Here is a 23015-nt window from a genome sequence, read left to right on the forward strand (position 1 = left end):
CGGAAATAAACAATCTCTCTGAAACGAAATCAATAAATCTCTTCCAATCCGGCTTCCTTCCATGTTACCTCTCCATTGGCAACCTTATCTCTAACACCCCAATACTCGCCACCAAATTTCCAATACTCTTCTCCGGTTATGGGATGTTTCTCAGACTTGAACCATCTGGGTTCGAAATGTTCACCCGCTGCTTCACGCTCACGTCGTCTGGCTCTTTGCTTTTCTTCAACACGATTCTTTTCGTCAGATGCGACGTCATATTTGCCTTCTTCCATGGCACGTTGATCGGGTCTGAATCTCGAATCTGTAGGTGCGAGAAGTGGTTGCAGACGCGATGGCAAAGCATTTAGTGTGATGACGAAAGGTGTAAGGTTGAAAGGAATTCCAGCCGGACGGGGACCGGCTTCCCAGACGAGAATAGCTTGGTTGGACTCTTGCGATTTGGTGGATGTGCCGAGGTTCTCATCTTCGTAGCCAGGAGTGGGTCGGGCGTAGATCTTGTCATTCCAGCGGCCTCCGATGCTCCATTTGGGTACGCCCTTTGCATCGGTGACTTTGCCGGCGACAAGGAAGGCGGATGATGCTTTCCAGCCACGCTGCTTGAAGTCGAGGATTGCTGTCTCACCGGTGGTGTGGTTCTTGACTTCCATCAAGCCGTAGTTGTCAATGGTAGGGCTGCCGGTAATGATGCCAACAACAGAGGATGTGATCTTCTTCCAAGTGTAGAGCTCTTCCGGTCCGTTGGTAGGCTTGAGACGCAAGAACCATGTACCAAGCGGGTTGATCTCGAAGGACTTGCCATAAAACTTGCTCTTGACAGAAGATTCACCATAGTATTCCCACTTGGCACTCTCTGCATAAGCGGCACCAATAGGAGGGTGATGGCTTACTTGCTCGATGAAGAAGCGGTAACCCTTGTCAGGACGAACATATTCGAAGGTCTCACCTAGCAAAGGGTTGAAAGGCTTTGCAACTCTTCCGATGGTGGAAGCATATTCCGAAGCAGCGAAACCAGCAACATAAACCATTCTCTCAGCAGAGTCGGAACGTTCGGCAGCGGTGTCTAGAAGCTCAGTGTACTGCATATCTTCAACGACACGGTAGAGAAGGGAGGTGGGTTCGTTGAAGGTGACAGGCAAAGTCATCTTGGTCATGTCCTTGCCAATCATATTCTTGAGGATACCCCAAAGCGAGACCTTGGGTCGATTATCGGCATCGATAGGAAGCTTGGATCTAACAGGGTCTTCGTATCCCTTGTACGATTTTTGAATGGCGGTAGATGTGTTGTCTTCAGCCGGGGCGGTCTTTTCCTCGGGTTGCGTGCTGGTTTGAGGTGTACTGGCGACAGGCATCTGACCAACAACCTCGACTTCTCCAGCATCGACGGCGTCAAAGAACTGCTCATCCATGTCAGACTCGTCGTCCGAGACGTCGTGGTTGGTCAAGTCAGCAAGGGTCTGTCTGCGACTGAGAGAGGCAGTATCTGCGGCCACAGCAGTTCCATCATCAGCGACAGGAATGTCAGCAACGGCAGCGGCGAGCTTGCTGCTTTGAGTAGCTGTGGTTCCTCTACGACTGCGAGCCCGACTTGCAGTACCCGAACCTTGACCTTCGAGAGCGTCTCTCAGAGCACGCTTTGTTCTCTTGCGCTTGTCCTCACTCTCGCCGATTCGATTCTCCAACTCTTCTTGTTCAGCAGCAACGCGAGCCATGCTCTCTTCCCACAACTTGCGGATATGTGCTTCACGGTCGACACGGTGTTGCCAGTATGCATCGTGATCCTTGGAGAGACGAAGAAGATCGATCAGGAGGCCCCTGAGGTTGCCGACAGCAGTGTCGTACGAGGTCAGAGCATATTCGACATCAGGGTGGCCGAGAGGGAGAGTTGGGTTGTTGACCTTCTCTTGCTGCAGCGAGTTTGACACGGAGGCCAGCAAATCGAGCTGGAGCTTGGCAGATTGAGCAGTGATGTTGAAAGCGTCCTTGTTGATGGGCTTGATGTCGTGGGAGCTGTCATCGTCACCGTAGTCATCCTCCTCATCCTCAAAGTCCCGTTCGCCCTCTGTCTCGAATGTGTGCGCTCTGGTCAGCCTGCTGGACTCGTCGCCGTACAGAGTCTCTCCATCGGTCGTGCGGGCGATACTTGTACGGCGGTCGCTGGTGACGGTGGGTGCAAGAGTGGAAGAGTCGGCAACAGAAGGAGCACCGGAATGTTTGTCGGCAGCAGCCTGGCGCAAGGCCTCGCCTTCCTGACGTTGACGCTTCTGCTCTTCACGAGCCTCGTCTTTTGACCACTGGATGGCGTTGTTCAGTGACCAGAACCAGCGCTTGGCCTCGACCTCGTGGTTTGCCTTGAGGTGGTACTTGACCGACGACTTTCCGTGAATCTCAAACGTGAGCTTGTCCTTGGAGTCCATGTGAAGAGAAGCAATCTTCATGTTGATGGCACCACGACAAGCAGAGCCAGCATCATCTTGGTGCTTGTAGTAGCTCAAGACACCATCCTCCAGCACGAACCATCGCAGCTTGTAACCGGAAGTGTAGTTTGTCCACTTTTTGAGGTATCCCTTCATCTCACGGGCCTCCTTTGCACTCAAAGCATTCTCTGGCGGACCCTCGCCTGTACCAAGTATAGCCTTCTCTTGAACACCACGTTGAGCGGCGGCAGCAGCAGGCGACTTTTTAAGAATCTGCTTGGTGTGGTCGTCTTTTGTGATCTCTTGAGGCAGCTTGCCTTTGCGATCGCGACGGAAGGGGTCGGCACCATTGAGGAGGAGGATCTGAATGAGCTGTGTATCCTTCTTGCGAGTTGCTTCGTGCAGCAGGGTGCCGCCTGACTCGACGGTCTGGGGCTCGGTAGCCAATTCGGGGGCGTTGATGTCGACGACATGGCGGACGTGGTCATCGGCGAGGACATCTTCGAGAGTGCCATAGTCGGCGGACTGGACGAGGTGCTGGATCCTCTTTGTAGTTCTGTCGATGAAGAGAGAGCGGGCGAGCTGGAGGAGCTGGAAAGCGTCTGGACTGCGAGCTTGATCGAGAGGCGTCTTTCCCTGGAAGTTTGTAGTCGATTCATTGACCTGCGGCTGGTCGAGGAGGAGCTTGATGACAGAGGTGCGACCAAGAGAGGAGGCAATGTGCAGGGGAGTGTTGCCGTCGCGGTCTCTGGCATTGACGTCGAGAGTGCTCTGGCCCATGCTCAGGACATACTCGACGACTGACGGCTCGGCGCATTGTACGGCGAGGTGTAGGATGGTGTTTCCTTCAAGTCTAGTCGAGTCTTCGCGCAAGTGCTTGTTGATGGCGGCAGTGTCACCTTGTCGCAAGGCTTCAAACACCTTGAACAGCTTGACCGACTGCTCGATTGACGTTGTGGATCCTTGGGGCATGGTGGTAATCGAGCCATTGCGAGGAGCTTGCGGTGATCGAGAGGGTGGTGATGTTGCAGATGCACTGTCAGGGTTGTTGTTGGTCATGGTCGTGACCAGATGAGGGGTCGGTCGCGCGCTCTGGAAAGAAGTACGGCCCGAAGCCATGGTCGGAGAAGATGGCTCGAGGTTGTCTGTTGCTGGAGAGTCGGGAGCCTCGTTATGAGGCGCGTCGCCTCTGCTCGTCACCTTTGACAAGAGCGACTTTGCGATCGACGACTTGTTGCGCTGATGCGAGGACGAGCTGAGGGGAAGTCAGCCTTGGCGCAGATCTCGTAGATTGGTCGCTTCCATCATACTTCTCTGCCATGTTTAAGTCCAGAGTTCTGATATTTCAGAATCGACTGGTATGCGAGGACAAGCTACTCAGGGTGGGATCAAGAGAGGGGAAGACAAGCAAGACAACGGCAGCTCTCATGGATAAACTCTCGGTTACAATGCATGACGGATGTGGTCGACAACGCCGTGCGGGAGCGCGCTGGTCTAGAAGTCTATATTTACACTGCCCCCTTGTCTTATGCAATATTTCGTCCATCTTTATGCAACATCTCTAGGTATTCGTACAAGCTCTATACAATCATTCTACTGTACATCTATCATGTACTCTACGACACCAGCAGAATAACACTGCCCAGCTGTCTCGCAACATCCTCCTTGTCCACATCGTGAGTGTCTTCAACCTCTCCCCACATGTCCGTCTGCCATGTCACTTCAACACTTGCAGCTGCACGAGCTTCAGGAATGCCGAATCTTGATCCACCGTTGTTCTTTTGCAGGTGTCTGAACTCCTGACTCCATTCAACCAGTAGGCGGATCGCAACAAGCAGACTCTTGGTGGCCAAAACTCCTCTCTCCAGACCTGCGAGTTCGAACGCAGGCAGGGCAGTCATCCATCCGCGAATTACTTCCTGAGTAACCTTGGGTTGCGGTACTGGCATGATGCTCTCCTCGCCCAAGATGGGCACGACCTCAAGTCCGGGGAAAATGTGCGTCGTGAGGTATGCAAGAATGGGCTCGGCGTTCTCAACCTGTTTCGATCTCAAGCTTTGCTTCGGCTGACCATCGTCCTTCATGTCGAGACTGGATGAAGGGTCATGGATACTCTTCTCGGGGTCCCAGCAAAGCAATGTGTCGGTACTGAGGTAGCGCATCAACATTGTGACGACGCTCTCCCGTATCTTCTTGTCTCCTGCAAGGTCTGCATTGTGGATGTCGACTGCGCGGGAACTCAGCGATGTGAGAGGAATATAGTGGTGTTTGAGTGCTTGTTGAGCAGAGGTGAGGAGATCCCATTCAAGGGCAATGCCTGAGGCGAGGGCGTGTTTGGTGGGAGGAAGAGTCAGAATCTCCTTTGAAGCCGTTCGGACCGGGCGCTTGTCAAGCATGATCTGCAGACCGTCTGTACAGTGTGTTAGCAGAGGCATTGTCGCTGCAGGTCAGTCCTCCGTACCAGGTGTTTCGACGACCGAGGACTCCTTCCAGAAACGCTTGCGCAAGGCTGTGGCGGGCTTCTTGGGGTCAACCTTGATCTGCGCCTGTCTTTCCAGAAGAGCAGCTTGTTGTCTCTTACGCGCAACACGTTCCTCGGTCTCGGTAGTGGGTGCTTGGGGAGGTTGCGGTGGCGGTCCGGCAGCGATGCCATGAGGTAGTGGCGTTGCTGTCCTTGAGGCGCTGTTGTGCAGGCAGCGGCATGCTGGACGGAAACGGGTAGTGACTGTGCGACGACCAGAGGCGGTCAATGCCGGGCGAATGATGGCCTCCATCGTTAATAGGAATGTTGATATTGATGGTCGTACTCAGCTACTTTTCCCAACTTCACATGCCAAAAAGTCGGCGACGACAGTTGCAACCTCCAGACCGGCACACGCCGCGTCGTCGACTCTCGGGGGATCCGTGCGCAAGAGCGGGGAAAGCTTCTTGCACTTTGGCCGCCCCGCATCCCGCATCTTCTAATGAGATGGCCATCGGCTCTGGTGACCTGTGGCTTGACGTTGGAGGAACGACATGGCCGTCTTCCAATTTGCCATCCTCTCTGCAGGGACTTTTCCGCATCTTGACACTTCTCTTGTTGGCTTGAAGGTGACTCGACTCCCTGAGAATCCTTGTCCATCAACTCCGTGCCCCTGCCCCAGCGAACCCATCTTTGCTAGTTGGAGTGGCCTCCGTGATCGCTCGGCTCTCATGCGCTCAAACCCCACTCGCTGTGGCCCATTTCTCTCCATCTTTTCGCATCTTCTCTGATCGGCAAAGAAGCGCCTGCCCTAAGAATATTGAAATGTTATCTACGAGTAATGACTAGCTATCATCAAAGAGATTGGGCCGGGAAGCTCGTCTCCCCGTCATCTCATCACCAGGACGATCCTGCTCCACCAGTTCAACTCAGTCAGCCTGCTCCGAAACAAAAGCAGAAAGCCGAACCACAGGCTAAGAAACTACGCTTCATCACGAGTCAAGGAGCTCCTCAGGCGAAAAGACGTCGCGTGTCTACTGCCTGTCTAGTTTGCAGGAAACGGAAGGTCGCTTGTTCTGGAGAACGCCCACATTGCAGTACGTGTACCAACAACAGGCTGGAGTGTACTGGCTATGCCGACGACGGTTCCTCTGGAAATGTCAATGGCGACGAAGTCGAGACTCCGCGAGTTTCAGCTCCTTCCTTGAATCGTTCCGCGACGGCAGAATCTATCAAAGCCCCTCCCCCAAGGAAACAGAAGACGACTATCCCAAAGCCGCGGAGCCAGAGCATGGGCTTCGTGTCAAACAACTCAGTCCCTGCTGATCCGGGGCATATTCGACCACAACCTTCGAGAGTTGAAAGCGAACAGAGCTACTTCCCGAGACCTTCCATCTTTTCTAACGCTCGGAATCGCATGCCATATTTCAGATGGCTTGGTCCAACAGCCATCATGCCGGGCTTCAAACAGATGGTCGTCAAGGTAAATCGCTCATCATCCATGGTGGATGGTGTAACCTCGCCCTCGACCGGTGCACAGCCTGGCGCATCTGGCATGTCCAATCATTCTGCTACATATGATTCGGATGCGCGTACTCCCCAGGTCTTGCCGTTCTACGACAATTCTTCGATGCCACCAAGCGAGCTAATCACTCATCTTTGCGAGACTTTCTTTACCCACCTTGCTTGTAACTTTCCCTTTCTCCAGCGTGACACTTTTATGAAAGACCTTGAGGAGAAGCAGGTAGATGCAATCCTTGTTGATGCTGTATGCGCGCTCGCTGCTCGCTTCTCTACTCATCAGTTGATCGTCGAGCAACCACGCGAAGGTCATGCTGTCAACCATTCTGAGCAGGGTTCAGCTTTTGCTCACCGCGCAAAAGTGGCTCTGATTGAAACCTATGCTACACCGAGTGTCGCCGCTGTTCAAGCCGCTCTTCTACTTGCATACAACGAGTTTGGCGAGAGTCGAGATAGCGGCCTTTGGATGTATCTTGGCATATCAATTCGATTGGCTCAAGATCTTGGTTTGCACAAGCGCGATGGACTTCGCTACGAGGGTCGTTATGGCTCCTCACCCAAGTACTCGAGGCAGGAGAAGGATTTGGAGAGATCACTTGGACGCATCAACTCCCAAGATTATGATGCCGCTGTAGCAGAGGAAGAGAGAGCAGCGGAAAGGGAACGGGTTGATACGTTCTGGGCTGTCTTCTTTCTGGATCGCGTCGTCTCTTCTGGCACAGGTCGACGAAGTACATTGCAGGATGATGACATCGAGCTCTCTTTTCCGCCGCTCGATTTGCTAGATCCAAAAACCGGCTGGCCTTCCCCTTTCCCTGCATTAATCAGAATTGTCTGCCTCTATGGCCGAGTTGCGGATTTGCTAAACGGCATTAAGGAGCCATCAGACATCACTGCAGAGACCCCCCAGAAGCTGGCAGAGATGGAAGCGCGAGTCACAAACTTCTACCAAGGTGCGTTTTCTGAAACAAAAACTCCAACTAGCACTGACATATCACAGGTCTGTCACCGAAACTGCACTTCCAAGCCATGAATTTCCATCACTACGTCAAAGCCGGAGAAGGAACCAACTTTGTTCTCTTACATTTCTGGTTCCACACTCTCATTGTATTACTTCATCAGCCAACCTTGCTCAAGACCTTTGAAGGCAAAATGCTCCAGTTGTTTCCTAACAGTCAAGCATTGTCCATGTCTTCCGCCAAAACGATCGCAGATATTCTGTCATACTCGCAGCTCATCGACACGAAGGCGGGTCTCGGTAATCCATTTACCACGCAGCCCATCTATATTGCTGCTTGCGCTTTCCTCAAAGAGACGGCCGAGCAAACGGCGACCTCGAAAGAACATTCTCGCTCCCAGTCGTCCGCCAACTCGCGCGCCGGAAGTCCTGCAAGAGATCAGCAGTCACAAGCTGGGGCATCAATCGCGGAGATGGCCAACATGACGCGACCCTCAAGCATGTTGGCGAACAGCAACCGACAGCCCATGGTAGAAAGAGCTCTTGCGCGCCATACTCTACTCGCGACAGCCGCGAATCAGCATTATCAGCTTTGCTACAAAGCATTACAAAGTGTCGAGACATACTGGGGTGGTACGAAATACATCATTACAGTGTTGGATCAGAAGTTCAAAGGTGTTGGAGATCCGCTGCTCTACACTGCCGAAGAAGGTGAAAGTGCTTTTGAGCCACCTGAACCAAAGCCTGCTTTCAATCAGCCAGGGTGGAGGAAAAAATCTACGCCCAATCCCTGGTCCCCGAGTGCTTTGATGCAGAGCTCGTTCATGCAAGCCAGATCCCCGCCAGCAGTGGGAGAAGCCAATCAACCTATCGGATGGACACTGACTGGCACTCTCAATTCACCGAACACAAACGTCGCATGGCACTTCTCTGGCGCCAATGGCAATCAAGAGCATGTACAGCAATCGTTGGACTCAGTACTCGACAGCAACAATCCGTTCGACCTCAACAACATGCCCATAAACAGCCTGTCTTCCTTCCACCAGCCACAGAATCATCACATACGTACATATTCTGGAAACAGCATACCCCGCTCTTCAACACAGCAACGAAGTCACCGCCCATCCCTACCTGCATCCGCATTTGCGACGATCGCACCATCACCTCCTACCTTTTCTTCACCCTTGAATCAACGTCAGCCCAACAACGAAAATAGCTCTCTCCACGTCCCTTTGAATTCCTTCAACCAGCAATCAGAGATGCTCAACTTGAATCAAGGCGAGGACAGTTTCGGTGATTTCTTAATTGAGAGTCAAGATGTGGATATGAGTCTACTGGGCTTGGACATGTTGCCATGGTTCGATGCGCCAGGTGGGGATTTGATGCCTATATTCGATGACGACGAGATTGATTTGCGAGACACAGGCGACGGACTTGAATAATAGAAGAGGACCAATTTTACAATAGCAGAATGACAAGACTGCAGTTTGCACGTCCTTAGAGGGTTTCCCATTCCATCCGCAAACTCGTGGTTCTTCTGCTAATTTGCCAAGGCAAGAAGAAAACTTTGTTGTAAAGAACTTGATCGCGTCTGGAGTTGGAAATGGGACCGAGTGTCGGAGTGTCATCTATGCGGTTTGGTATTGCGAGAGGTACAACGAGCTTTCTTGGATCTGGTACAAGTCAGCAGTAATGAGACGCTCATGGCAACTTTATTGCTGTCGGTCTATGATGTGAGCCATTGCAAACAATAAAACAGACAGATCACTGATACACTCCAAAGTGCTGTCAACCATTAATTGGTATACAAGCAAGAGGTCTTTACCACGATCATGTCGATGGTAGTATTACTCTTTTAAAACACCGCGAGCTTGATCGATTCCGTAATCCTCTGTCCAAGCAGTTGTTTACAGCGGTGCGGACCCAGATGGTTGCTTTTTCCTTGCCTATCATCTCGTTCACACTCAAGAACTAATCGTTTTGATAGGCGAACTTTTATGCGCATCGTCAAGAAAGCATCCCTGCATGTTCGCAGCATCTGGATTGGTCATCAGATTCTGACGATGATACGGATATATCAAGTCTGTTGACCACCGCAGCTCTAGAGATACCCGGACTTCGCGCGGATACAGCAAAACGTTCTCTCCGGCCGTGTGTCGGTCACCCCGCAGGACGTTCTTGAGCCACTCAATCGTACGCAGCGCCTAGAAACTGCTCTTTTGGGTTGGTACGACTGGTTTTTTCTGTGAAAGATTGATCTCTAGACCCGGTCTCGATGCAACATCTGTGGGCTTTTACATGCCTCCAAAAAATCCCCGGAGCGAGCATCTTTATGGCGATCTTCGATGTCCGGAGCAGTGTCAACTTTTGACGACCTATACCGCACAATATGTATCCTAATTTTATACCCCTTCAAGCACGTTTTCTTCACTGCTTGTCAAAAACTCATAAAAAGAAACACACACGGGATGCTTTACATACCATAAGTTACAACACTGCCAAATCTCTCGGAAACTCTCTGCATCCTCCACAAACCTCTGTGATGAGATAATCTCTACCGTACCTTTCTTCTTGAAACTTGATCACTGTGTTCCATTGGCCCCAGAACTTGCATACGAGAACAAAAAAGCTTTTCGTAGAGAATTTACTACATGGGGAATTGCTTTTTTCCCACCCGTCCTAGGAATTGGATTTGAGGTAATGTGTCGGATGCGAGGATTGGTGGTTTCCCCATTCCGGGGTGCGGCGGATACGGTGGAGACTTTTTATCTGGTGTCCACTTTTCCCTTCCATGACTTATTTGTTTTTGAACTGCTTGTTAGATATTTGTGCAATGTTTCGTATATCTTTTGATGGGGTGGTTCGAGGATGGCTGATGTATGAGGAGAGATATCCTTGATGACACCTGATCTTGTTCTTTTGCGTCTCGAAATTTTGATTGGAAGATTTATGTTTCTGCTGATTAATGCGTATGTTCGATTGATTGTGTACGGTATGTTGAAGTGCGACACGTTTTCTTGCAGTCGCAGTTGTTGACAGCTATCGCGGACATGACTTCTGACGCAGGCGTCGACTAGTTGGTAGTCTTTAGTGTGGGGCGACACGATACCTTGATGGTGGAATACTCGAGGTTCAGAAGTTGATGTTGTTGATTTGGTTCAGGATGTCAATCGATGTCGACTAGATAGGTAGGGGCAGCCTCGCTTCTTAAAATGGTGTTACTACTAAGCACAACTCCTCATTATACCACCTCACTTCACGTATTCGTATGTCCTCACGTGTTATCAACAGGAAAGATTGGAAGAGTACAAAACATAGCATTGATGCTGGAACCACACACATTCCACTGTCTAGAACCCCTATTTTTTGGTGTCCAAAAGTCATATATCCGAATATCATATCCAATCATAACGTCTACATCTATTGAGAAACACTGGCTTGCCTATCACTAGCATTTCTCATCTTTCCGAACTTCAGAGGTCCCAACATCTCGCCCCAGAAAGTCATAGGGGGGTCGATGAAAGTTTGCTCGTATGCATCGATGGTGGGGCGTTCCCAGACCAAGTCAGCTTCGAGGGGCTTGACGATCTTGGTGCGCTTGATGAGTTTCCATGAGAAGTAGGTGACTGGTGCGACCAAAAGTAGGGTGTAGTAAATAAAGAAGTTCGACACGGACCATGGGGCGAAGGAAGTGTAGCCATAGCAGAAGACAATCATGATCATCCAAGCTGCTCCAAGGTATGCCTGGACATGCTGTTAGTGATTTTTGCTCCAAGAACGCAGTGAGGAATTCGGGGACTTACGCAGTATGGCTGGAACCAACCCTTGTAGGGGAGAGTGTTTCTATCCAGAGCCTGGGCCTGACAAGCGCGGTAGAAGAAGATGTAAGTGATACACATGACCAGGTAGTTGATGACACCACCAGCAGTGACGAGGTTGATGAGCCAGCCCAAGACGAGGTTGGATCCGCTGCTGACTTGCAAGAAAGCAAGGCAAGGGAAGATCATGACAATGGCGAAGCAGACAAGGGGTACACCACTCTTGGTGCAGTAGCGGAGGGCCTTGGGAGCACGGCCCTCAATAGCGAGGCCGTACAAACTGCGAGTGGCGCAGAAAGTGTAGGTGTTTCCGGCACTGAAGATAGAGGTAACCAAGAGAGCGCTGACCAAATGAGGCAAGCCACCAATACCCATGTTCTTCATGGCGATAACGTAAGGCGAGGCAGCAGCAGTTCCAGATCCGCTCGATTCACCAGTGATGATACCAGTCAAAGTAGCATCAGTAGAGCTGAGGACGATACCGACTGCCATTGCACCTCCCATGAAGAACAATGCGAATCTGAAGTAGACAGTCTTGAAGGCGTTCTTGATGTAAACACGAGGGCGTCTGGCTTCGGCAGAGACCATGGAGATGTATTCAGGACCAGTGACACAGAATGATGCGGACCAGAGAGCAGCACAGAAGCCCTCGAACTGACCGAGAGTTCCAGTGCTTCTCCACTCTTTGAAGGCGTTGTGCTTCCAGTTGCGGAATCCGTATGCGTCGTTTTGAGGGTTACCACCGACCATGGTGATGAAGGTGAATGAGAAGACAATCATGATCAGGATGACCTGGTGTAGTGTTAGCACGCGAGTACAAGCGCGAGGATATTGGACGATGTACCTTGCCACCAGAGAGCCAGAATTCGGCTTCACCGAATGCCTTGACAGCAAGAACGTTGAGGATACTAAACGAGAAGGTCAGCAAAAGGACCAACGGAAGTTATGAAATGAGTCGCATGGGATGTAAGTATTGATCAAGTCGCAAGGGTGACAAAAAGGACATGCTCGGGAGAGAGAAGCCAAATGCGTTGGGCAGAAGATCCAAAGGGCGCATTCTGGATGATGTTGCTTGGGAGAAAAGAAAGAGAGTTCGGAGCTGCTTTGGAAACGTCGCACTAGGAAATGTCGCAATGGGAAAAGGAAAGTCGCGCTGGAAGTCATACCCATAGAGAATCTGGATTGTGCGTTAGTCTAAAGCCTGCTGTTGAGCATTTTGTATTTGAAAGACATACAATACAAGCGAGAGGAATAGCCCATGGTGGGATGTCATCGCTCCAAAAGTCAAGCACCGTGGAAAGAGCAGTGATTTCGAAAGGAATCAGGAGCGCTTCATAGATGAAGAAGTTATAACCAGCCATGAAGCCAAAGGCATCATCGACGAAGTGACCAGCTAGACGGATGAAACCACCAGAGACGGGATATGCGATAGTCATTTCTGCGATACAGTTGTTGACGAGACCGAGGAAGCAAGCGTAGATAGTGTATGCGAGGAACAGCGATCCCGGCCCACCCTTGTACAAACCACCACCGATACTGACGAAAAGGGCAGTACCAATGGTGCCGCCAATGGCCATGAGCTGGATTTGTCTGTTTCCAAGACGACGATGGAGGTGATCGGTGTTCTCGACAATCTCGCCCTCCTCGTATGGGGCATCGAAAGGAGCATCGGGAGTCGCTGAGACGAACTCGCCGGTCTTTTCGGTATCCTTGAACCACGACATGGTGGATTCAGGTGAAAAAGAATGAAACGTTAGTGAGCGGAGGTATGAGCGAAAGTGTGAATGGGGAGGAAAGAGTGGGATGGCGCAAGGCCGCTACACTATATATCAGTGACATGCTGGCCAAATTGTTCAAGAAAACGTCTTCATGGATGGTTCTCCGGATGGGTGCACGCCACCAGCTGTGGATGTGGTCCAGGCGTGAACTCCAAGGATGATAAGAGTAGGGTAGCAAAGTATGCGGCTATCAGCGGCCCCCACATTAGGACATGTTTCCCAGGCGGAGGCGCCTTTGGTGCGGAGTAGCGCGACTTGGCCCGCCACCGCCTGCTCCGCCCAGACCGTTTGGATACCGCCGGTATGGGCGATAAGGCACGTGAAGTGCCAGACGTAATGGTTTTAGTCGCGCATGTACCCTTGTAGACATATTTCCAGCCCATCTAGAACGTCTGGGGAAGAAAGCTTCTGGTCAAGTCTTGAACGTTACTTCCCAAACTTCAGGATCTGGTGACATGGAGGGCTTTTTCTGGGGCGGTGCAATCCAAATGCTATCTCTGATACCGGTCTTGCTTGTTCCATCTTGTCAGACCTGGATCATGAGATTTCTGAACTCTTGCAAGAACATATGCTGACCATTGTCAGACATGATGTTTTTTTTGAAGTTGGTATCAACTTCATGATTTCCCGGGCCGATTCCCTCATTTCGCCTTATCTCTTATCTTTCCAATCATCTGTTCAGCACATCTCGTTCGTCAGTGTTATCTCTTGGCTCTGACGGAGTGGCCGAGCAGCGTATTCACGGCTTAAGCAAATGTGGCTGTGATAACAACAGAAAAGAAGGGTGGAAGTGTGCGTCTCGAATTGTTAGGATTTGAATCCTTGCACCAAAACCCTCGAGTTTGTGGTCGATTTCAACGGGATCTCTCGATAGTGGATGAAGTCTCTCGCGACATTCTCATGGATTGCGATACGCGCTTACGCAGAACGTCGAGCTGATCCGGCAATTGTGAAGAGGATGTACTCGATGGTACCACAAGCAAAGAAACTTGGCGACAGCAGTCTGCGATGCATCACGCGTCGACGAGAAACAAAAGCACAATCGCCTATCTCCAGCAAGCTCACCAACAAGACGTCTTTGATCTCGACATTGCTCAGACCTTGAGTCAGGAAGTCGTTGCCCCTAGATAACGCGCTGTCGCCGTTGCGTTGAAGCTGTCGTTATCACTGCTACATACTTTGCCGCGTCTTGGTAATTACCGACCTCGCCAGTCTGTTTCATCTCTCGTTGTCTGCTGCAAAGCCTTACTTCGGTTTGTTTCCACGACAGCCATCATGCTGCTTTCGGTACTCGTTGCAAGGTCTTCGGCCCAGAGCATGTTCACCTCTATACTGCTCTATACAGGTTCACCTCCTACATCCTGATGATGCGATACAGTGCAGAGTGCTTTCTAGAAAAGATGGTCTATTCCCAGGGATGTCCTTAGTACGGCACGTTCGTCCTTCCATGCAGCCAATCAGGGTCTGTCCAGCTCGATCCCCTCGACGGCTGCCATTCGAGGGGCTCGATCAGAAATCGCGACATGTACCGACACTTGGTTTTGTTCTTGGAGAATCGAGAGGAGACGCAGCCAGCTCAAAACTGCTGTATACGCTCCCCAGTCTCACATTCTAGTGTTGCGACGCAATGCAAAGTTGAGTTTGGAGTTGGTCACCATTTCCACAGAAAGTTCCTCAGTGATTAGACCCTCTTGGTCTGCCATGCACGCGCTGCCGTCTCGTCGATCTCACTTCAGGAGATATAGGGGGCAGTCTAGTCACTAACGGCATGCTCGGAGGTGCGCGTGGCAAATCAATTGTCGCTCCCTCCACAGCTGCTCTTTCATGTGCCTCTCTCACCCTCCTCCTTCTCTGTCCACCTCTCCTACCCCTCGATGAGTCGATAGGCGGCAGACCTCTTGTGACATTGTTCCAGGTCTTCTTTCCACGTCGACTTTGTTTTGTGTGCTGACCATGATATCTGCACATTGGACACGTGTATCGAGATTTGGCGTGATGTTTGAGGATAGGGAACTCGATTAGCACATCAGGGCACTCTTCGAACCATTCGGCGAGATTATGATCGATTTGTTCTTCGGCCCAATGTGCGATACACGGGGAGCAAAAAGTGTGGCCGCAGTCGATTTTGATATTCGGCTTTGCCTCTAGGCAGATGGCACATTCTGCTGATTCCGGTGGTGCAAGGGCTGTTGTTGCGACAGTGGTCGATTCTGCCGTTGCAGGGGTTGATTTACGCCGTTCTTTTTGTTTGCTTTGGCGTTTGTAGTAGCGAGTCGCAGCAGCTCTACTGTTTTCGCGTACTCCACCAACAAATCTAGTGTTATCGGTGATATCATTCAAGATTCTAGCATGTCGGTGGCATGACACGAGCTTCCAGCCATGAGGATATTCTTCGGAAAGAGAGGTTGTTCCTGCGGCTATGTCGTCGCATGCAGGACAAGACTCGGCGTGAACGTCTTCGGGCACAGTAAAGAATTCTTCCAGCGCCCCGACGTTGTAATCCAGATCTATGGGTCGATCGTTCCCCTCATGCCTGAAGAAGATGCCTTCGTCGGATATCATCAGAGCTCTGTTCGGGAAAGGGCCGAAGATTGAGTCGTCCATGATAGAAATATGTCTTGGTAAAACTGATGAGGTTGATTTGTGTTGCTTGTTGGAAGAAGATTGTCAAGATGATGGAAGAAAATGACAGAATGACAGCTGCGAACGCGGCTGAGTCACTTTGAGAATATTGTGACCGTACTGCTTCAAGGTTTCGACGTGTCGGACACGGATAATAGTATTCGCTTGCCAAGGCAATCTCCGAGCCAGCTCTAAAGACTTTCTACTAGGCCCAAGAACCTACAATATGGATATTCGAATGGATGTTGATTGAAGAGGAAGGATGAAGTGCTTGCCGGGCTTGACAGAAGGAGGAATTGGTGGCGCTTGGGCCTTCGGCTATTGCTGCCTTCTCTGTTCACCGACACAAGCAGGTACAAGAATGATCCATTGCCATCACATCAGATGTGACGAGTATACAAAAGTATACCTCATTCAGGGCTTTCCTTCTCCAACATGTCTGCAAACATGGTTAATCTTTGTGTCCCCCGGTCATCTAGAGTACTCGTCCTCGTTGGGAACCAATTCCGCTACGGAAGCAAACTCTTGGCGTTCGCGACTCCGAAAACTTCTCGGCCTTTGCAAATCCCATGAACACCCAACTTCTTGCAGGAACAAACACATCATGGCCTTCAGCTTCAACTTTGGTGGCGATGACATCGACCAGACAGTCGATCAAGATGTGCCAACTCTTGATGCGCCATCCGACATGAACGCGACAAGCGAGGTACAAGCACCGCTTGTCAATGTCATGCAACACGACTTGAGACAATTATACGAAACATTGCCCGACAGATTATGCTACAGCACTGCTCAAATCACATCACCAACTGGGAAGACGCTGCTCTTGCCGCGGCGTGAGCTGTTCGATATCCGCGTTCAACTCATGTCCGAAGCTTCTGCGGAGAACGACAACGACGCGACTTTGCGTGATCTGGAGCAAACAGACCTCAGAACAAACGTCTATGAGGGTGGTTTCAAAACTTGGGAGTGTAGCATTGATCTGTCAAGTCTTCTTCTGGACCGTGGCCCAAGAAAGGACATTGACGAGTTGGTCCGCTGTGATGGAGTTGTCGAACTTGGAGCTGGATCTGCCTTGCCGTCTTTGACTCTATTCCAACATGCACTAAGGAATGGCATTGCACAAACATTTACCCTCACCGACTACAACAGTAGCGTCTTGCGACTGGTGACTTTGCCCAATCTCATCCTTACCTGGGCAGCGACTACCTCACCACCGTTGATCGACCTGGCAGCTGAGCCTTCGGGAGATCTTGAGAACATTCCCGCACTTTTCCCAGAGTTCCTTGCTTCTCTTGCTGCTTCTCACATCCAGCTCTCCTTCATCTCTGGTCCCTGGGGTCCTACTCTTGCTTCCCTGATCCCAGAGTCTGCTCCGGATATGGGCAGTTTGATCCTTGCAAGCGAGACCATCTACAGCCCAGCTTCAACAACAGCATTTGTGGACCTCTTGATCAATTTACTCAGCCGAACAAAGATGGCCAAGGCGATCGTAGCCGCAAAGAGATTCTACTTTGGCGTCGGAGGAAGTGTTGATCACTTGAAGGAGGTGTGTGCGGAGAAGGGTGCAGTGGCATACGAAGTCGAGAATTCTGGCGTTCCTGGAATGGAATCTGGTGTCGGAAGAGCTCTCGTCGAGGTGCAGATGTACTAAGACAAAGCGACGAATGGAACTGGCCACTGATAGACGATGTTTGGCCTGAAAGGACTGCTGGCCCTCGGAGATTCTCAGCACCTTTGCCAACCATGACGCTTCCGATACGCCTGATCATTGATATTTAAGGGCAATTTTCTTCTCGCGATCCTCTTGACACAGAGATCCACCCTCAGTCGAATGCGTCAAACATGATCCTCTACTCAATATTTGCGGAAAGCGCGAAAGAATTGCGACTCCCGGCACCCAATTCAATCTTGATGTGCACATTTATGTACAAATTTATGCAAACCTCCAGGATGGACTGTTACTATTCTTGGCAGCTACCTCCGAACTCTAAATTCCTACAAGCCTCGTTCTACATTTAGGCCAAGGGTCTTGCCAATGACTTGGCTTATACCATCGAAGCGAACCGTCCCAAGTGGCCGTAGAGAATAGCAACCTCAACGGCTGATCGTCATCGCCATAATATGAGCCCGCTCCCTTTCGTATTTGCTCTTCTTACCTTTGTGTCTATCAGCCGTACACCATGTCTTTGTCTGCAAGCGCTGTTAGCAGTATCGCTGGAATCACTGATGTGATAACCTCACTAGTCACAGTCAGCAGCAGTAATTCTCAATCCCCGCGAGCCTCGAGTACAGCGTCATCATCGGTCGCAGATTCGATAGCAGAATCATCTGAGCTTGTCGCATCCTCGTCGCCAACACCTACGCTTCTAGCATCGTCAGTTGTCGCATCTTCTGAGAACCCCTCTTCTACTCCTAGTCCCGCTGCTGCATCTTCTGCGCCGGCCGCTGCATCATCTCCGGACAACTCTGCAGCAATCACAGTCGTAGTAACCTCGGTTGCAACATTAACGGACCTGCCATTGACGACAATCTTCACGCCGCCAACATCATGTTCGACTCGACCTTTTACGCTCGGGGCCACAAATAGCAGCACCATTGGAACTTGGGACGCACAATACAACTCCACATATGCGTGCTATCCCCCATCCTGGAATACTGCGAAAGTGAATTATTATCTACCCGGTGTATGTCCAGAAGGCTACAACTACGTCGGCATATTCTCCTACCAAACAACCACTTCCGCAAACTGCTGTCCTTCTGGAATGAGTTTGGTGGACAACAACTGCCAGACAGTAATCTCAACACCGACTTATGCTTTAATGCCCGACCTCACAAATACGTTTGCGATCTCGGATGGATTCACTGGTCTTGCGACACCGATAAATGTGGCATGGCGATCTGCAGATTTACAGTCTTTTACTCCAGCGGCCGCGCCTGTTTTGGCTGTTGCTAGTGCTTGGAACCTTCCCACCTCGACAAGAACTGCAGACACGGAAACCAGTTCTGCAGTCCCATCTTCCCGTGGACTTTCCACGGACGCAAAAGCGGGAATTGGTGTGGGTGTGGCAGCTGCTGTACTGATACTTCTTGGCATTTTACTATTCTTCTTCCTCCGTAGAAGAAAACAACGGGCGATCAAGATTTTACCGGACGAGCCGGAGATGTCGGGGAAAGCAGAACTCAGAAGCACAATTTCTTCATCAATGGCATCTTCTCCCACAACAGCAGTGTCTTCACCTTCAACCGCGCAAGCACATGAGATAGATCCTGGAAGCGAAGTTATAGAGATACAAGGAAATCACATCAACGAAGCGCATGGAACAAATTTGGTGGAAATGCCGGTGGGGAGACCTTGTCCCGAATTAGCAGGAAGTGTCAAACCGCATGAGTTGGAAGCGCCGTGGCGATTTAGAGCCCATGAACTGCCTTGAAATTTCCGTACTTTGTAAAAATTTGCAGACATGCTGTCAATCTGCCTCATCGCCCCAGTATTTCTTTAGATCTTGCGCCCTCCATTGAGTTGCGAAGCCGGTGGTTCTCTCGATTTCTGCGAGCGCATCCAGTACCACACGATGTTCGGCCTTGCTCGACATGACTTTGCCAGCGATATAGATTGGCTGCGGCGCATTGGTCCAGGCGGCGTGAAGCAGGTTGCTCACTGAAATACCAATGACTTGCCGAGCGTGCCAAAACATTGACCTTTGGCCCCGCACTTTGACGCCACTGGGCTTTGCTTGTAGCATCAACAGCGTGGCCGTGTGGTATAGCTGATTAGCACTGACTGCAGCAGCGTTGGTGTAGATGACCACAGGAAATGGCCCCTCATCATCTTTCTCACTGGTTCCGGGAATCAGGGGTTGCATCTCTCGGGGCCGATTGGCATGCCAGTCTATCAAAAGGTCGAAAAGAGCTCTCCATTTGGCAGAATATGAGCTGTCGCCCTCGGTGGAAGTACCCCGACTCGATACAACGTTCAAGACACTGGCGCAGAGGAACAATGAGTAGTTCGCATAGCTGTCGAAATTCTGGAAGTCGGTTTTGAACCTCGATATTGCCGTTGACATTGAGCCTGTCGGTAGGAACCAAAGACTTGTTGGTATCTTTGTGTGAGAACCAGAGAGAAAACCACCCCACATATCCATGCGTGCAAAGCACCAAAAGATGGCTTGTCGCATACCTCCGACAACACCATTGATACCGGCGGCTTTGAGCAGCATAGCCGCACCATTGAGATGTCGTGTCCAATCTTTGGGTGAGGAACTCATCATCTCCAGGACGCAGAGTAGGACACAGCTCCCGATGACTTCAGTGCTCATGCCCTCTAGCTCGGCAGCAATCAGCCGAATCGCTTCCTGATACAACGCCAGACTCTCTGTGTAGGGCTTGTTTGGATCTCTTCGCTCGATCTGCCTTGCCGAGAGAGCTAGTACAGACAGGCGTAGTGGCTCCGAACTCTGAGCGAGCAGAGGTAAATGGATCTGAAAGTGGCGGTCGTTGTCAAACATATCTAACCAAAGGGCGATTTCATCGAGGTAATTCCGCCAAAGCTCCATTTCTCGTCGTACTGTCATACCTTTGGGTAGATTGCTGATAGTAGCTGTATCCCTCTGGATTGACCCGAATTGAGGCGTATGGCTGACCGTTTCATGACCTGCCACTTTCTGCGACTTTTCAGAATCCGGAGTACCTGTTCGCGTAAGTCCGGTACCCCTTGCGGTATCCACCATGGCGTTGTATAGTGTTGTGTGTAGCTCTCGATACGTGGCGTTAGGGTAGTACATGGCATACATGTCTGGTGACTCCGCTGGAACATGATCCATGTCTAGCAGTGTATCGGCTTCCCCATTGCTCATGGGCGGCCATAATGAGTCGCCGAAAGCTTGGAAGGGGTCTCGATCCGTCAGGTAATCAAGGGACTCCAACTCAGGCAGTGTAAAGGAAAGTAAGTGATCGTCTTCTCGGATGGTTGGAAGACTAGGAGCCGATAGAGGGTTGTCTATAGATGAGAGCGGTGTCTGGAACGTGACATGGGCTTGTGTTTCGTTCTCGGCTCCGGCAAGACTGTGGGAACGCCTACTTTCTCGTGTAGCATTGGCATCGTGAGACTGGGTCCTGGGGAGAGAGAAGCGCTGTAATTCTGGCGAATAGCTATCCAATGTGTATCTCCTTCCAGCCATCTGTTGCTCCTGGATTGTAGGCTGCGTGATGTCGTGGCTGTCCAGGTCCATGTTCCAATCCAGGGAGGTATGATTCTCATCCTCGGCGAATTCGTCGACTGAGGTCATCTCTTGGCCATTGAGATACTCGGTACACTCGTGAGTGTCGTGATTGAAGATAACGTCGACCATTTGCAGGTTTGACACAGTGGCAGCGATCCTCTGGCCAGCAATCATGCTTGGGTGATCGGCTTCTAATGCAGTAAAGCGGAAGCTGAGCCCCGAATCCCATTCACACTCTTCGCCGAGTCGCTTGCATTTTGCACACCTCGGTTTTAATTCGTCGCACTTTTTTCGTCGCCGGCGACAGTTCAAACAGCCTGAGCGACCGCGGAGCGAGCGTTTTGAGGGACCCTTCTCAACATCGTGGGGTGGTGAAGGCGACGCCTCGTACACTGCCAGAGCCCCAGTCTTGTCTTCTGGAGTAGCAGCTCTGGCATGTCGACTCGATCGCATCGATCACGGTGTTGTTTGGTGAGAAGGAGATTTGCCGGGGTGGCTGGGAAGGAAGGTCGGACGCGCTGACGAGTGCGGGGCGGGCAAGCGAAGAAAAGACAAGAGAACAACGGCGAGGACGAGGGCTGACACACAGATATATCGACATTCTCGCAAACACCACGCAAACTCTACTTGATTCAACGGGAGTTCTTCGTGTGTGCCGGATTTTCTAGTCCAATGTAGACATCGAGCATCCGACCACAGAGCATCATACTTCCAGTCACAGTACATTGGCAAGCACGATTCAGGAGCTGCCATTATCGGTACTTGCTAAACACGAGAAATCTTGCATCGACATAGCTTTTTTGAGGGACTTGTTCAGCCATTTCCTCAAGGTCTTCATCTACTGACATAATTGGTCTGAAAAGTCTAGTTTGAGAGATTTATATACCATCATCGTCCACGAAGCATTTATGCAGTTGCGCAGTGTCCGCCGTCCACCCTCAAATCTGCTCCAGTCATCCAAGAGCTACCATCTGCTAGCAAGAACACGCAAGGAGCCTTGAAGTCTTCGGGTGCGCCCAGTCTTCCTAGGAGAGCTCCTCTCATCCATGACTCCTCAACCTCGGGCTTCTCTTGCAGCAGACCATCAGTCATGGCCGTACGAATATATCCAGGGGAGAGTGTATTGACTCTGATACCCCACTGACCCCATTCGTATGCGAGAGAACGGCACATTTGGTGTACGGCGGCTTTGCTGGTGTTGTATGCTGAGCAGTGGAGACCCTATCGATCTGGTCAGAAGAGCATTACAAGACTGTAATCTTGACTCTGACTTACACGGTTGGCGATCTGGCCTGACATGGATGCGATCATCACAATACTGCCACCAAGCTTCTGATCGCGAAGCAGGCGTGCTGTGTGTTTTGAGATGAGGAAGCTGCCTGCGACATTCACCTCCATGATCCTCCTGAATCCGTCCATCGGGTAGTCAATCGCGTCGACCATTTGCTGAATGCCGGCACACGAAATCATGCCTTTGACTGGCTTTCCGCGCTGGCGTGCCTCCTCTCCACATTCAGCAACGACCTTCTCGACTGCCTCTTCGTTGGTGATGTCGCAGCGGTGATAGGTGGCACGAACACCGGTGCTCTTTTGCAATCTCGTGATCACATCCCACTCCTCGGCACTGGGCTCGGGAAGAATATCGAGACAGATAGCATCGGCGCCAGACTCGAGGACTGCGACAGCAAGTGTTATGCCGAGCCCGCGTCCAGCTCCAGTAATGATGATAGTCCTGTTCTTCAAGCCAAATGCCTTTTCAATGGGCACATTGGCAGCTGATAGCTGGGACTCAGGGATGTCCCTAGGAAGTTCAATGTCGGAGACAATGCCTGGTGCCATATTTGGGTGACGACTAGAGATTGCTAGAGGGAAAGATGGGTAAGGTAAGAATGTTCGGAGTTGTGTGAAGAGAACAAAAAGTCGAAGACACAACACGATCCAGCGACACCTACCATTATGTACGTATCAGACACCCAGGGCACGCGCAATCAGCAAAGGCCATGAGGCTCCAGTAAACAGGTCAACAGAACCCACTATCGAATCATACTGTCAACTTAAGGTGGGGGGTTTCTGCGCTGCGACTGCCCTCTACAGAGGATGAAGATTGAAAGCGACTGAGGCGGTCGCGGAAGCGCTGGAATTTACCTCTTCCGGCTGCGACTCTTGACGTCGTGGTCAAAACTCCTGACAGCTTCGGGAGATCGACCCATGTTTTACC

General features: G+C 51.0%; 8 protein-coding genes across 8 annotated transcripts; 3 read left to right on the plus strand and 5 right to left on the minus strand.

Moving 5' to 3' along the window:
• Positions 1–29: 29 nt before the first annotated feature.
• On the minus strand, positions 30–5191 carry M438DRAFT_395143 (uncharacterized protein; the record flags this gene model as incomplete). The annotated part of the gene is made up of 4 exons (XM_029909195.1): positions 30–596; positions 819–3647; positions 4043–4827; positions 4879–5191. The coding sequence occupies 4 exons, from the start codon at positions 5189–5191 to the stop codon at positions 30–32; spliced, it is 4494 nt and encodes a 1497-aa protein (XP_029763013.1).
• A 223-nt stretch (positions 5192–5414) lies between these two features.
• Positions 5415–9125, plus strand: M438DRAFT_362995 (uncharacterized protein). The gene is made up of 2 exons (XM_029907620.1): positions 5415–7352; positions 7400–9125. The coding sequence occupies exons 1-2, from the start codon at positions 5720–5722 to the stop codon at positions 8797–8799; spliced, it is 3033 nt and encodes a 1010-aa protein (XP_029763014.1). The 5' UTR covers positions 5415–5719; the 3' UTR covers positions 8800–9125.
• Positions 9126–10685: 1560 nt separating this feature from the next.
• Positions 10686–13151, minus strand: M438DRAFT_291508 (putative amino acid permease). The gene is made up of 5 exons (XM_029901748.1): positions 12411–13151; positions 12342–12352; positions 12020–12083; positions 11161–11967; positions 10686–11101 (listed from the first exon to the last, which is right to left on the minus strand). Exons 1-5 carry the CDS (start codon positions 12897–12899, stop codon positions 10778–10780), a joined length of 1695 nt encoding a protein of 564 aa, XP_029763015.1. The 5' UTR covers positions 12900–13151; the 3' UTR covers positions 10686–10777.
• Positions 13152–14627: 1476 nt separating this feature from the next.
• On the minus strand, positions 14628–15557 carry M438DRAFT_352920 (uncharacterized protein; the record flags this gene model as incomplete). Its single annotated transcript, XM_029906826.1, has 1 exon — positions 14628–15557. One exon carries the CDS (start codon positions 15555–15557, stop codon positions 14628–14630), a length of 930 nt encoding a protein of 309 aa, XP_029763016.1.
• Positions 15558–16179: 622 nt separating this feature from the next.
• M438DRAFT_268525 (uncharacterized protein) lies at positions 16180–17229 on the plus strand (the record flags this gene model as incomplete). The annotated part of the gene is made up of 1 exon (XM_029900262.1): positions 16180–17229. One exon carries the CDS (start codon positions 16180–16182, stop codon positions 17227–17229), a length of 1050 nt encoding a protein of 349 aa, XP_029763017.1.
• A 529-nt stretch (positions 17230–17758) lies between these two features.
• Positions 17759–18837, plus strand: M438DRAFT_332664 (uncharacterized protein; the record flags this gene model as incomplete). The annotated part of the gene is made up of 2 exons (XM_029903534.1): positions 17759–18634; positions 18697–18837. 2 exons carry the CDS (start codon positions 17759–17761, stop codon positions 18835–18837), a joined length of 1017 nt encoding a protein of 338 aa, XP_029763018.1.
• A 208-nt stretch (positions 18838–19045) lies between these two features.
• M438DRAFT_268432 (uncharacterized protein) lies at positions 19046–21250 on the minus strand (the record flags this gene model as incomplete). Its single annotated transcript, XM_029900253.1, has 3 exons — positions 19046–20151; positions 20230–20610; positions 20890–21250. 3 exons carry the CDS (start codon positions 21248–21250, stop codon positions 19046–19048), a joined length of 1848 nt encoding a protein of 615 aa, XP_029763019.1.
• Positions 21251–21623: 373 nt separating this feature from the next.
• On the minus strand, positions 21624–22856 carry M438DRAFT_363000 (short chain dehydrogenase). The gene is made up of 2 exons (XM_029907621.1): positions 22073–22856; positions 21624–22018 (listed from the first exon to the last, which is right to left on the minus strand). Exons 1-2 carry the CDS (start codon positions 22634–22636, stop codon positions 21704–21706), a joined length of 879 nt encoding a protein of 292 aa, XP_029763020.1. The 5' UTR covers positions 22637–22856; the 3' UTR covers positions 21624–21703.
• Positions 22857–23015: the final 159 nt, after the last annotated feature.

Source organism: Aureobasidium pullulans (assembly GCF_000721785.1).
Source record: "Aureobasidium pullulans EXF-150 unplaced genomic scaffold scaffold_4, whole genome shotgun sequence".
NCBI classification, from domain to species: Eukaryota; Fungi; Ascomycota; class Dothideomycetes; order Dothideales; family Saccotheciaceae; genus Aureobasidium; species Aureobasidium pullulans.

What these genes read in the sequence shown, in the direction of transcription:
- M438DRAFT_362995 (XM_029907620.1), top strand. Translation starts at nt 5,720, where the DNA reads ATGACTAGCTATCATCAAAGAGATTGGGCCGGGAAGCTCGTCTCCCCG. An exon ending in AGTCACAAACTTCTACCAAG is followed by an intron (nt 7,353 to 7,399) that starts GTGCGTTTTCTG and finishes GACATATCACAG; the next exon opens with GTCTGTCACCGAAACTGCAC.
- M438DRAFT_291508 (XM_029901748.1), bottom strand. Translation starts at nt 12,899, where the DNA reads ATGTCGTGGTTCAAGGATACCGAAAAGACCGGCGAGTTCGTCTCAGCG. An exon ending in TCTGGCTCTCTGGTGGCAAG is followed by an intron (nt 11,968 to 12,019) that starts GTACATCGTCCA and finishes ACACTACACCAG; the next exon opens with GTCATCCTGATCATGATTGT. An exon ending in GTTGGTTCCAGCCATACTGC is followed by an intron (nt 11,102 to 11,160) that starts GTAAGTCCCCGA and finishes CAGCATGTCCAG; the next exon opens with GCATACCTTGGAGCAGCTTG.
- M438DRAFT_363000 (XM_029907621.1), bottom strand. Translation starts at nt 22,636, where the DNA reads ATGGCACCAGGCATTGTCTCCGACATTGAACTTCCTAGGGACATCCCT. An exon ending in CAGGCCAGATCGCCAACCGT is followed by an intron (nt 22,019 to 22,072) that starts GTAAGTCAGAGT and finishes CCAGATCGATAG; the next exon opens with GGTCTCCACTGCTCAGCATA.